The sequence below is a fragment of the Crocuta crocuta genome, unplaced genomic scaffold, assembly GCF_008692635.1.
Source record: "Crocuta crocuta isolate KB4526 unplaced genomic scaffold, BGI_CrCroc_1.0 scaffold228, whole genome shotgun sequence".
Lineage (NCBI taxonomy): Eukaryota > Metazoa > Chordata > Mammalia > Carnivora > Hyaenidae > Crocuta > Crocuta crocuta.
Genome location: NW_027532820.1, coordinates 3,988,937 through 4,002,653, shown reverse-complemented (window position 1 = coordinate 4,002,653; position 13,717 = coordinate 3,988,937). Strand labels below are relative to the sequence as shown.

The 13,717-nt window shown below is 39.8% G+C and overlaps 1 protein-coding gene across 4 annotated transcripts in view; it reads right to left on the bottom strand.

Moving 5' to 3' along the window:
* Window positions 1–13,717, bottom strand: part of DGKI (diacylglycerol kinase iota) — a 247,430-nt gene that overhangs the window by 86,922 nt on the left and 146,791 nt on the right. For all 4 annotated transcript variants that reach the window (XM_077781022.1, XM_077781018.1, XM_077781021.1 and 1 more), the window contains 2 exons: window positions 12,252–12,331; window positions 10,039–10,083 (listed from right to left, as the gene is read on the bottom strand). In XM_077781022.1, coding sequence (XP_077637148.1) covers window positions 10,039–10,083; window positions 12,252–12,331 — 125 coding nt within the window. The remainder of the gene's footprint in view (window positions 1–10,038; window positions 10,084–12,251; window positions 12,332–13,717) is intronic.

Below are 13,717 nucleotides of genomic sequence, written 5' to 3'. Positions count from 1 at the left end.
ATGCTCTGTTTTCACTTCTGAGAATTTTCCACCAACATAACTCTACTTCTGTATTCCTTGGTGGTTCGGTATTGAATAAAATCTAGAGCACCAGTCTTTTCATGTTGTTGCATCTACTTAATATTCTATATTTGGAAAAATTTCCCCTTGAAGTATATGTATGGGAGAGATTATATCAAATTCACAGAATGATCCCTCTTGGTTTTAGGGTTACCTGGCCACTCCACAGAGTTCATTCAGGAATATTAGGCTAATGCCTCATTTAGTAGGTTGATTTTAATCCATGTTCTTATGGCATATCCATTCTGTCATTAAGAAGGCTGTATAATCTAGCCCCTCTCTATCTCTCCTGCCATCTATCCCCATTACTATTTTTAAAATTTTTTTTAAATGTTTATTTTTGAGAGAGAGAGGGAGAGAATGTGAGCAGGGGAAGGCAGAGAGAGATTAAGACACAGAATCCGAAGCAGGCTTCAGACCCTGAGCTGTCAGCACAGAGCCCAACCTGGGGCTCAAACTCACGAACTGTGAGATCATGACCTGAACCAAAGTCAGACACAACTGACTTAGCCACACAAGCACCCCATCCCCACTACTCTTCTTGAACTTCCTCTCCAGTACCTCAGAGTTATCTGTAAATGAAGAGCGGTAGCTCTTAAATATAAGTAAACTCTCAGAAGTATCTAGCTATTTAGTGGTGCAATATAAATGCAAGTATCTTCTACTTCACAGCTCATGTTCTTATATATGTAGTTTTATGGCTTTCAGAGGAATTAGAATTATTAGGGGTTTTGAAGGATGGGTGGAAATATGCATGTCAAGCTTGAGAGAAGTTGTTTTTTAAAAAGTTTTTAAAATGTTTTATTTCTGAGAGAGAGAGAGAGAGCGAGAGAGAGAGAGAGAGCGTGAGCAGGGGAGGGTCAGAGAGAGAGGGAGACACAGATTCTGAAACAGGCTCCAGGCTCTGAGCTGGCTGTCAGCACAGAGCCCAACGCAGGGCTCGAACCCACGAATGGTGAGACCATGACCTGAGCTGAAGTCAGAGGCTTAAATGACTGAGCCACCCAGCTGCCCCGAGAGAAGTTGTTTTGACTCAGCTCAAGCAAAAACATAAAGAAAGCAAAAGCTAGAATGATCTTAATGGTTATGAAAATCTTCCTTTGTGATATTCAAGGATTTTTCATAGTTTCAGCTTTCATTAACTGTCAAACTAATCTTCTGTACTTATCAGAGTTCGCAGCCTGGTAACTCAGAATTTTTCCTCTCTCAAATTCTCCGGTCACACTGCTCAGGCACTTTCCATTCCCATGTTTCCAGGTGCTTAAGAATCCCACAGAAATATGGTGATCAATGAGAACAACAGTGAACCACAGTTCAGAGAAGAGAAACTGAAACAAGATTCATGTAAAGGACATTATGATTACATAGTGTAAAAAAAGTTTGGTGTAAGAGTTTCCTAGTTGCAATTCTCAACTCCATAGGAGTGACCAATATTAACAGGTTGTTTAGCATGTGACATGTTTATCACTTCTTTTACAACTTTATTTTCAAATCTGCACAACTATGTTTACTACAACTTTGTTTAGAAAACCAATGGCAAAAAGTGTATATAACATAAATTTCTATCCCGAGGGATAGGGTTAATACATACCATGTAAAAGAGTAGTAGTTTTAAAAACTAAGTTAAAGCTTCATTTATTAGCAAAACATAATCTCCATGGCATATTACTATTAAAGATAAGTACAAAGAATGCAAATCTATTTTTATGAAAAAGAAAAACCCAAATACGTATCCATGTAAGTCTGTGTGTCTAAGTTTGTATAAATTTGCAGAAAGGTACCAAAAGGTACACACTAGAAAGGTGTGGTCCTAAGGTCTACTTTGAGTGGAGACTTAAAGACCAAAGAGAAGTCTAGAATTATATACAATCAGAAAATTAAGATAACCCAAGATCATAAAATCTGTCAGACTTCACTACTCAAGTAGCTAACGGAATCAAGAGAAATACCTTGAGGGCATTAGTATCAAAGACCAATGCCTATGTGGATGGATTAAAGTTGGAGCAGGAATAAAGAGAAAATTATTGAAAAAGAATTCACAGTAACGTAAAGCCAGAGTCCAGAAACTTCTTCCTACACTGTCGTTCTTAACTACTGATGGACCATATAGGAGACTAGGTGACCGGGATTCAGGTAATTCCTACATCTTGTCTATCTACACCCCTTTCTCTCCTACTCAAAAAAAAAGAGAATCAAAATACAAGTGATAGTTAGTTTGAGGTAATATTGAATTTGAAACAATTTTGTTTGAAATAACTAGCATCGCTAACACACTGCGGATGATGTATCTCATACCAGGTCAACAGCTCACTGGATCCTCACACTGGGCCTGGCACACAGGTAGAGCAGGTGACCCTGGCATTAGAGAATCCTGGATTTAGGGGCGGAAGGAGGGTGGCCAACCATGCAGTGCAGACTATGAGTCAGACTGGAGCTGAGAAGGGGAAGTGAGAAAAACAAGAGCGGCTCACAGGAGGGCCAGTATTGGCCCCAAAGGCAGACCTTAGCTTCATGGGCCCTCTAGGGCGAACACAGCAACATCCACATCACTGCACCAGAGAGGCCAGGAAGATGTTTGCTTTGTGAATGTTGCACATGAAAATACATGTAAAGAAACTTATTTTCTGATAGAAGCAAAACACGAGCTTAAAAATGTGCACCTTTCAAAAGCAATCTATCTAGCTGTGGGTACTTAAGAAATGCAAATGTGTGAAGGCAGCTACACTGCAAGAGAGATTCACCTAATTAACTGCCCTGTGCCACTAACAATGACACTGATGCTTTTGGTGCTAATTCAGGGCTCCTAGTCTCCTCAGTCCTCTCAAATGACATAATCAAATGCGATTCATCAAAGAGATAAGATACTTGCCCATTTTGTGTTCTGTTATTTTTCGTCCTGTAAATGGTATGATTTAGAGGAATACAACTGTCCTTGTCTTACGATGAAGGCTGAATCATGTAACCTTGAACATACCACGCTCTTCTCTATTTTAAGTGTAATAATCTTCTAAAATTGTATGCTCCTTAAGTGAATAATATTAACAGATTTGTTTCAAAAATCCCTGATAATATGAATGTTTTTAAACATACGCTAATGCAAAACCAGTTTCTCATGCTAAAAATATAGCCACATGCACAAAAGCAAACCTGTTATTTTTTTTTGAAACTTGACTGGTATCAATTATATGTAATTTATAAGGAAATTATCTGAACCACTATTTGGCACACATATGCCAAACTTGCCCTTAATATACATTCAATTACTCATAGCTGACGCACACATAATTTAATGAAGGCACAGCAGCCCCATTACACACTCCAGTAGGTAATTCAATTAAGCAGCGTTCATCTAGAATTTAACTATACTTTTACTGTGAATGAATTTTTTTTCCTTTCACAAAACTTGGGGAAGATGTAAGAGGCAAAAAGGCAAAACGGAAGTCCCTTTGGGTTGGGAATCCCTGCTTTAATCAATAGTGTCCAATCAATAACCACTTTACTTATACGTTGATCATCTTCCTGCCCAACCCATCTATTGATTTTTTTCTCCATTCATCACCAAGTTGTATAAACATCTCTCTTCATCCTTGGTGAATGGATCCATGAGGGATGGTTAGAAATATACGTTTACACATCTCTGTCCAACTATAATCCCAATTAGTAGGCTTGCTGCTATTATTTTTATCTTTCAAAACTCTTTCTCTTCAAGGTGCCTGGGTGGCTCAGTTGGTTAAGCATCCTACTCTTGACTTAAGCTCAGGTCATGAACTCATGGTTCGTGGGTTAGAGCCCCGCTTTGGGCTCTGTGCTGACAGCTCAGAGAATTCTCTCTCTCCCTCTTTCTCTCTGCCTCTCTCAAAATTAATTGTAAAAAATTAAAAAATAAGCAACTCTTCCTCCTCAAACCTTCTTTACTATAACTCCTACAGCAGCAGAAATAGAAATGGGCTTCCCATTTCCAAAAGCAACTTTGAAAAATGAAGAAATAATGGTGGTGTAGTAGAAGATGAAAATGAGAGATATTCAAACATTTTTAAGACCCTTTTGTGTGAGAAAGTCCTCTAATCACCACAACTACTGTGTGCGTATGTTATTAGCAATATTGCCTTCACTTGCAACAGACCTGGCCCCAGGCAAGCCTTATTTTAACTCCTCATTTGATCCATTTCTGACAGCTTTGATCTGGCTTGAAGGAACAATACTAAGTTCCTAGCTAACCCCTGTCCTTCTCGAAGACAAGATAAATTAATTCCCAGGACGACTCCTTCAAACTTGTTTTAACCCATCCATTGAAAGTCTTCTAAAATCCAGAAAACAAATTAAGGAGAAAAAGGCTTCAGAGAAAAGAGAGAGATGAATAAGGATACTCAATATGAAGAGAGGAGAAAGAGATCAAGCATTTGTGGGCAAAAGCTGTTTGTCTCGAACAGTACTCTGATGGCATATATAGATCTACCTCCCAGAAGATGAGGTAGTTACGTAAAGTGGGAGAAAAGGATCAGAGAATGAACAAATTGATACAGACTCAGATCTGACCAAGAGTTTTTTTCTTATGGAAGTGAAAGACATTTCTAAAGGATGAAAGAACTTTCTGAAAATGTTATATCTATTTTGAAATATTCCAGCCATTCTAGTGTTAGTTTTAAGGAAATGAATTCTTTCTTAAAAAATACTTTAGATAATTTTTTAAATGGTTATTTATTCTTGAGAGAGACAGAGAGAAAGCAGGGGAGGGGCAGTGAGAGAGGGAGACACAAAATATGAAGCAGGCTCCAGTCTCTGAGCCATTAGCACAGAGCCTGATGCGGGGCTCAAACTCCCAAACCATGAGATCATGACCTGAGCTGAAGTTGGACATTTAACCCACTGAGCCACCAAGGCACCCCTAAGTAAATTAATTTTTTTTTTTTTTTATTTCTAGGAGAGAGAGAGAGAGAGAGACAGCATGAGCAGGGGAGGGTCAGAGAGAGAGGGAGTCACAGACTGAAACAGGCTCCAGGCTCTGAGCTGGCAGTCAGCACAGAGCCCGATGCGGGGCTCGAACCCACGAACCGCGAGATCATGACCTAAGCGAAAGTCGGACACTTAACCGACTAAGCCACCCAGGCGCCCCAGTAAGTAAATTAATTCTTAAGAAGAATCACCTGAATGGATTCCTTTTTTGCAGCTGCTCTTGAATCCTACTGGAATTTTTTACAGCTCACATCATTAGCTCGTAATATTCTGGAAAGCATGCTCCTGTGGGCCAACTACCTCAGTACCTCGTGGAGTACAACCCAGGGGAAATGCGAAACTAAGTGTCTATAAAAAACCCTAACTCCTCCTGGTTCCATTACCCATGGTTCTCTGTTTATTCTTTGCTGCCACATCCACAGATGCCTCTGTTTTCCTGCACTATTTTTTCTCTTCCTGCTCCTTTTTCTTTTCCTCTCATTTGGGACTTACTTCTGCCTGTGGTCCCCAGTCATGTCCTGAGAGCCAACAGAATGACTCAGAGCTTCTCAAGGCCCTCACTGTTGACGGTAGGGAGACAGATAATCTTTTGCTGTGGGGAGGGCTGTCCTGTGCATTGTGACATGTTGAGCGGCATCCCCGCCTTTACTCGACAGATTCCAGCAGCTCCACCTCTCCTAGTTGTGACAGACAGAAATGTCCAAACCTTCAAATGTCCGATAGAAAGGAGCAAAATGTCCCCCTTGTTGAGAATCACCTCATGAACAGCTCTATCTGCTTCTACTCATTATCTTAATGACTTGGGGGTGAAAACGGGATACAAGAAGACCAGAGAGAGAGCAGAGAAGGAATTATCTCATCGTTGGGTGGCCTCAAAAGGCGTTTCTATCAAATAGATGGGCAGAGTCCAATTTCTCTACGACTTCTACTTTATCTGGAAGCTTAGGGACATCCTGAATCTGCCAGCACTGTGCATTTGCTTGTCTAACTTATGAGTTACAGGTTACAAGAGATTTCATTAAGATGGAGGGGCTTTTGTAGTTGGACCGCAGAGACAGTGTAGGCAGAATTTTCAGCAGGCTATAAATATCCAACACATTCCTGTATAACCCATAATGCCTTGTTAGGTTAATACAAGGTGTCTTTTTTGAGCCTTAGTGCCTTGTTGGCAATTCACTCTGAATTTAGTAAAGGAAGAAACCAAAGCGATGACATGCTTAAATGGCTAGGAACTGACATATGGCTCACTAATAAGGTGACTTGGGCACTCATACACCTTTCTAAATGCTGTTTTTCTCTCGAGTTTTGCCTAGCCTTAAAAAACAGCTAAAATGCCAGCTGCCAATTAGTGAGCTGACAGGAATTTCTGAAGTTGCTTTTTTATTTAACTTACTTGTATTTATTTCATCACAATTAATTCTCCAAGTTTATTTAGTGCCATCTCATACACAAGAAAGTCCATTTCAAAGCATTTAAGACATTTTGTTGTGAGTGTTTCTGACAGGTCTTTCTCTTACATCACCCCCACCCCCAACCCCCACACCAAGACAGACTACAGAGTCTGAGGTTATTAGTTGGTTAAGCATCCAGCTCTTGGTTTTGGCTTAGGTCATGATCTCATGGTTTCATGAGTTCAAGACCTGCATCGGGCTCTGTGCTGACAACACAAGCCTGCTTGGGATTCTGTGTCTCCCTTACTCTCTGCCCCTCTCCCAGTTACACTATCTCTGTCTCTCTCAAAATCAACTTTAAAAAATTTTTTTAAAAGGAAATAAATATTTAATATTACCTGCCAGTTAATAATTTCCTGCCAGTTGGTTTGGTCACTTTCTTCTTAAAACTAATAACACCTTGGGGTGCCTGAGTGGCTCAGTTGGTTGAGGGTCAGAGTGCCTTGATTTTGGCTCAGGTTGTGATCTTATGGTCACGGGGTCAAGTCCCAAAAAGGGCTCTGAGGTGACAGCATGGATCCTGCTTGGGATTCTCTCTCTCTGCACTTCCCCCACTTGCACTCTCTCTCTCTGCCTCAAAATAAATAAACATTTAAAAAAATAGCTAACAGCACCTCTTTCCCATGGTTTTTCTATCCATCCTCAGAAGTACTTTAGAATTCAGTCTCCTTCATCTCAGCCTCCCAACAGCAATGACACAATTCACTGCTTCCTCCTTTTCTGAAACACATTTCACTCTTGGCTTTCATGATCCCACCTTCTCCTTGATCTCTGGCTCTCCTGCTGCTCATCCCAATTTCCACAACCCTGCTTGACTGATGGTTCTCTTTAACTTGTGCTCTTCTTGACACATTGGTACACAGTGTTATGATTTCTAGCCCTATTCTTTTTTTTTATGTTTTTATTTATTTCTGAGAGAGGGGTGGGGGAGAGAGACAGCATGAGCAGGGGAGGGTCAGAGAGAGGGAGACACAGAATCTGAAACAGGCTCCAGGCTCTGAGCTAGCCGTCAGCACACAGCCCGACACGGCGCTCGAACCCACGAACTGTGAGATCATGACCTGAGCCAAAGTCGGACGCTTGACTGACTGAGCCACCCAGGTGCCCTCTAGCCCTCTTCTTTATCTAAACTCTCCCTGGGTGATGTCCTCCAGCCTCATTGTTTAAATACCATCCATTTCCTACTGACGTGCAAATTTCTCTCTTTAGGCCTAAGTTTTCTGAGCTTTAAAATTCATATATCTCATTTCCTACACACCAAAACCTCTTGGATCTAATAGACAAAACACAGTTAGTGTGGCCACAATAAAACTCTCTATTCACCCCCGCTCTCATGCACTCCTCCTTCTCCTGACTGCACAAGATGCCAACCGAATGTGAACGCTTATCTCCCCCCAACTCCTTACCTCAACCAGCTCTCCTTTGCTCATTCAGGAATTTCCTCATCACCCTCTCCCTGCTCTTTGGCCATGTTAATTCAAGAGCTCTCCTTTGGTTAAGCTTCCTATTCAATGAGCAGATCTCTTTTTTTCTGCTCCTCCCCTAACACTCAAAGGGCCTTGTTTTTATAATTCTGCAAGGAGGCGTGTGGGCATGAAACACTCCAGACACTCACGTCTGGTCACTAACTTGGCTAGCCTATACGGTCAGTGCATAAAACCCTTTAAAGAGACATTTATAATGCAACAGTTTACACCCAAGTTTGATTTGACTGCAAGTAAACAAAAACACAGCAAGCTTTTGATACAGTCAATAAATAACACTAATTCTTCTGCATGTTTCTGTTACCAAATATAAATGAAGCAAATACCCTTTTCATACTGTATAGAGCCAACCATGTCCCGATCTCCATGCAAACACGTACAAACATGGTATAGAGAAAACTCGGTACAAAATACCCAGCTATCAAAACTCTCACAGCAAAATACCTGTATCAAAGAAGCCAGAATAATAAATAGTATTGGTTTCATAAAACTAGTTGGAATAAATATATGAAATGTCTTAATAAAAATGCAAAGATGCAAAACATCCATGAGAAAAGAGTACAAACTTTAAAAACACAGGCAAAGAAAGAGACTTGCAAAATCCTATGGGTAACAGGTCAGTTTTTAAGAGTGGAGATCAGCCCTAGCCTCTAAAAGTACTAAGCTTTGAAAAATAAAATAAAACTGAAATAGTGGCTTTAGGTGAATATGCAAGTAGCTAATGGGAGGAATGTTGTGCTCTATCTAAAAATAAAGTGGAAATTTGCCTTTTTATGGTTGATAAAAAAGTCTCAGAAGCAGAGTTTATTTTCTCAATGTAAAAACACCCTCAGTGAATTCCTATCCCTTTTATTGCAGCCAGATGGAAGAAAGGACTCTTGAATAGTCGGGTACTTTGTTTGAAACTTAAACCCACAAACAAACAAGAACCCCAAGCTATTTCTGTCATTAAGCACCAGGAAAATTAGGCTGCCTTGACTGAGGGTATATATATTGGCAGGTGGAGAAGCTACCCAGGTGTTACAAGGTATAAAGTTTTTAAAAATTGTTTTTTATACAAAAAGATGTTCGGGTGCAGATTTCAGGTGTAGCATATAAGAAACCAAAAACAAATGTGAGGTGCTAAACCAGGATTCACAGATTTAGAAATCTTTAAACACCTGTTCCCCACATGGAGGTATGAAAGGGTCTAGGACAGGGTATTTGGAGGGAGTCTTAGCATGGGAAGGGGACTGGCCTCTCAGAGAAAAGGACTTTACCAGGGTGTGCCCCCTGTAGTCTGGGAAATACTGCACACTGGGATCTGAACCGTGCCTGAGAAATCTAATTTGTAGGAGGATGGCTGGGGTGGCTTGTACAGCAGAACAGGGGCAGGGAAGTGGGGAGGTAACTGCCCTCCCAGAGACTGTTGGGGCAAAGGATATCTGAGTGTTCTCCTGTGGACTCGATGTGGGTCACGAGAGACAGGCAAGCTGGGCTTCTTAGATCCTGCTCAAAAGACCAGGATGCACCAATCACACTGCATTTTAGAACATTTGCTTGATGGTTGTGGGAAATAGAGAACTCACTTTCCTGGATGTGAAGAAGACACATGCAGCCATGGTTGCTAATGGCAGCCATCTTGGACACGGAAACATCTAGTTCAGAGGTGAAATTGACAGAAAGAAAAGAACAGAGCAGAAAGACCACCAGAAAAGTGGAGCATGAAGCATGACCAAACGGTACATTAAATCCACCCTTGATATGAACTTTTTTGCTGATGTGAACCAATAGACTCTTTCCCCGTCAAGCTAGTGTGAATGGAGTTTCTAATATTTGTCATTAAAAGCACTTCATTTTATAATCTTTTCTCAATGATCTGGGAGAAAATCCACAATCCAAGTTTGTGCTATACTAGGATTGTCCAAAACCAGGAAAATGTAAAAGAATCAGAATGTCCACTTCACTTGGTTCTTAACCTAAACTCCATCCCTAGGGAAGATGCGGCCTCTAATCCAAATGAAGCACTGATTGAAAGATGGACCTTCTTTTTTCGGGGTGGGTGAGGGGGTAAAAAAACAAACAAACAAGGGGGTTCAATTATGTGTTACCTGGTAATGAACTCTCTGGGCGCCAGAGGAAACTGACTGCAGGTCCTAATGAGAAAATGGAAAAAAAATCCATACCTTAAAATTAGTTTGAAGAAGGTGCCTCTACCAGTCTATCAACTGAATTCCCAATTTAATATTATTAAACTCAGCTAGAAAGTATCTAACTCTTCCAAATTCATCAAGGTTAAACAAAGAAGATAATGCCCCAAATAACAAAAGCATAGCAAGCTGGACTGAGAGAAGAAAGGCCATATAGCTACTGAAATCTATAAATTTTAAACAGTGTTTAGAGATGAGTGTATAATACTAAGGATCAAGAAGACCCAAAATAAAAAACAGGCAATTTTAATAAAAGGAGGTCATATTGAATTTGCACCTGAACTTTTGGCTTATGAAGAAAACCTCTAAAATCCCTTTAAGTACTTAAAAAGAATTTATTTATCTTAGACCAAATACTAACTGTCATAGTAATTGTGTTTACACCGAGAAGTACTTGGCAAATATGGGTTTTCATGGACAGTGAAGAGAAAATCGCTGGCCACCTCTGCATTACCACGAAGTGCAAATTAATAGGGTTGAAATTAATGAGGTTTTGCTGGCAGATTCTGAGAGTCTGACTCCCTTTATAAAGTGTTATAACTAAGTTGTCACCATGGTCATGTCCTGAAGGTTTCCTTGTTAATGAGTGTAGTGATTCTATTTACAGATGTCAGCAATCCTAGGTTCCTCTGTCCCCATACCTGCTTCCCACAGGGCTTTACCAACTTCCTCTCTGTGCCCAACTTAGTTTTAAAATTCCTCTTTGAGTCCATTCATTCTTTTTTTTTAATCCTACTTTTAGCAGAATATTGGTAGCATGCTAATAAATTAGTTTTAAACAAAGTCAATCCATCAGTCATGTAGACTGCCACTGTGAAATCTTAAATTACTTATGAGTTTAAAAAAAGGTTTGGTACCATTTATGATTTGCCTTTTTATTACGGGTTTTTTCAGTGAGGTTTCACAATAACGAAAAATCATTATTTTAAAAAATGAGACACTGTGTGTTCAGGAATATTGATTTGGGCCTGAGTCACACACCACAAAGTCCACAAATTTTAACATGTTAAAGTTTCCTTGGTAAGAACGGCTGAATGAAACCACAAGGGTAAAATGTGTTGACTCTTCTTCTCACCCATATCAGTACTCAAAGTTTGGTATCTACATCAAAATATACTGTGTTCACAATTCCATCTCTATCCTTAAAATTAGTGAAGAAAAAAATTTATAATTTTTCACCTTTATGCTTTCTACCTGAGTTTATTTCCACAAAGAGCAATAGAATCTAATACTCAAAGCTAAGTGGCTACAATTTGAAGGGATTTTAAGTTCTATACATCTTCTTTATTTCTGATCTTTACTTATGTAGAATGTGTCGTCTAGAAGGGAGTTATTCATCTTGTGGTATCTATCATAATTACCCAATAGTTTTAAAAATAAAAATGTCTAGACCACATCCAGAAAATAAATGATATAATGTGCATCTTTCATCAAAAAACAACGTAAGAAGTGATGGTTTATGCTTTTTGCCATTTGTAGAATAAAGACAGGGAATACTCCCCCTCGAAGTTTTGTAAAAACAACCACTGGCCACTGCAGTGATGGCTCTGGGTTCCTGGCTTTGCTGTTGCAGTTTAAATTCATGAGGATGCCATTTATGAGGTCTCCTCCACTGTCCTTCTCTATGGGAAGCCGAACTGAGGGAAAGAATCTAGTATTCCTCTGTGTTCTGACACAAATTTCTATGAAGTATGGAAGGTTTTTCTCTCCTGTAGAAGTTATAGTTTTAAAAAATGTAGCAATCTCTGACAGAAGTCTGTGCTAGATACAAAACATTAAACCACCTAACTCTCTGTTTTCCTTCATTATTCATCAGGGCCTTTTGAAATTCAATGTAGCTCAAAAAATACAGGTATGAAGTCTGACGGGAAGACAAGATGTTCCAAGCTATAGTTAATGGGTCACACTAGAGCAACCTCCTTTCCCATTTTAACCACCTGAGGAGGGGAAATAGCAGTGGGGGGCCAGGGAGAGAGACCATGTGGTTGATGCTTAAAAGGACACCACATTTCCATTTCCTCCTCAAATGCATCATTTCAGAAGTAAATATACACGGCTGGTCATTGCTGACAGAATGGAAAACTGAGAATAAATAATTGGCTGAAGAAACTCACCTCCTGTAGGCGATCTATGTACATACGGCATGTCTCCAAATCACAGTCTCCACGCACAACTAGAATACCCAGAGGGATAGCTAAGGGTGAAAGAAAGAGAAAAGTCTAAAATAACATACTTGGTTTTTCTAGATTGGCATAAATGTGTCTCTTGTGGTTAAAAACATATCTCATAAATATAAGTAGTGTTTTGGACATTTTAATATCCCAAATTCGCCTTAAACCTCCCTTGTGACCCAATCTCTTTGGGTCAGATGTCATCCCTTTCCTTGCATGACCCACACTGTCCCTGGGCCCCTGGTGACCCTTCCTTTTGTCTCAGTGGCCTGGAAGGAAGGGTAATGTCATGGAAACAGTGGACTGACAAGACCAGGAAGGTGTTCACAGCCAGCTGATAATTCATGCCTGCATTTTCCAAGGTCAATGTACCACGAGAGAGGAATTTAAAAATCATGATTCTGGACACTGACCCCCTTTCCCTCCTGAATGGATGGGGCTTAATCTTTCTGTCAGTTTGCAATAGTTCCTTATTCAAGAGACTCTACCTACCTAAGGCACTGCTGCCTGATGGCCAACACCAGAACTAAATAGGCATAAAATGTTTCTAAAAAAAAATAAAAGAGCTCCTAGAAGGTTTACAGCTTAAAAATCCAACTGATTTTAAAGACAGTCAGTGTAAACACGGTAGCAACAGGGCTTCAGGAAACAGGAAAAGCTCTTACGTGTCTTCAATACCCTATGTATTTAGGCGGCGGTACGTTACACAAGGACTTTAATGGATAGACCTTCCCACTTCAGATATGACTGTAAGATTCCTGGAATAATCAAAAAATAGTCTCTTTCCCAAGACTTGAAAACATGTATTGCCTATTTCTAATTTTAAAAGTACAGTTACACTATTAAATCTGTAACATAACCAAAAAAAAAAAAAACCCCTTCAAAAATTTGAATTAAGCAACTAGCGACTAGCAAGCACATGATATGACAGTGGTGTTCACTGAAGATTTTCTAAAATCTTTCACTCATTGACTTTTTAAGCCCTCATCATCAATAAATGGGTCTGAAAATGCAAAATGCTAGGGCACTAAAAATTAATAATACAGTAATAAAATATATGGAAATAAAATGTATGGAAAAATCTTGAGGCACTCCCATAGTAGAGAAGACATACACAGAAACAAAAAATACTAACTGTAATAGGGGATATAAAAGTATGAGCTTAGTCATTTGAAAACTATAGGACAGAGGGACTAATTCTTGCCTCAGGGTAGTTTTAGGTTCTCTGTTAAGCTATGAAGCCCCATCAGCTCTTTTAGTTAGAGAAGCGAGGGTAGTCTAGGGATAAAGAAATCACTTGTTTCTCAAGATTACCTCCTAGATTGGCAGTCTGAAGGAACAGGGTGTGGTAGTGATCTCTCTAGCGGAAACCAAAGTCCTGCATACATACATAAAGCTTGAAAACATCC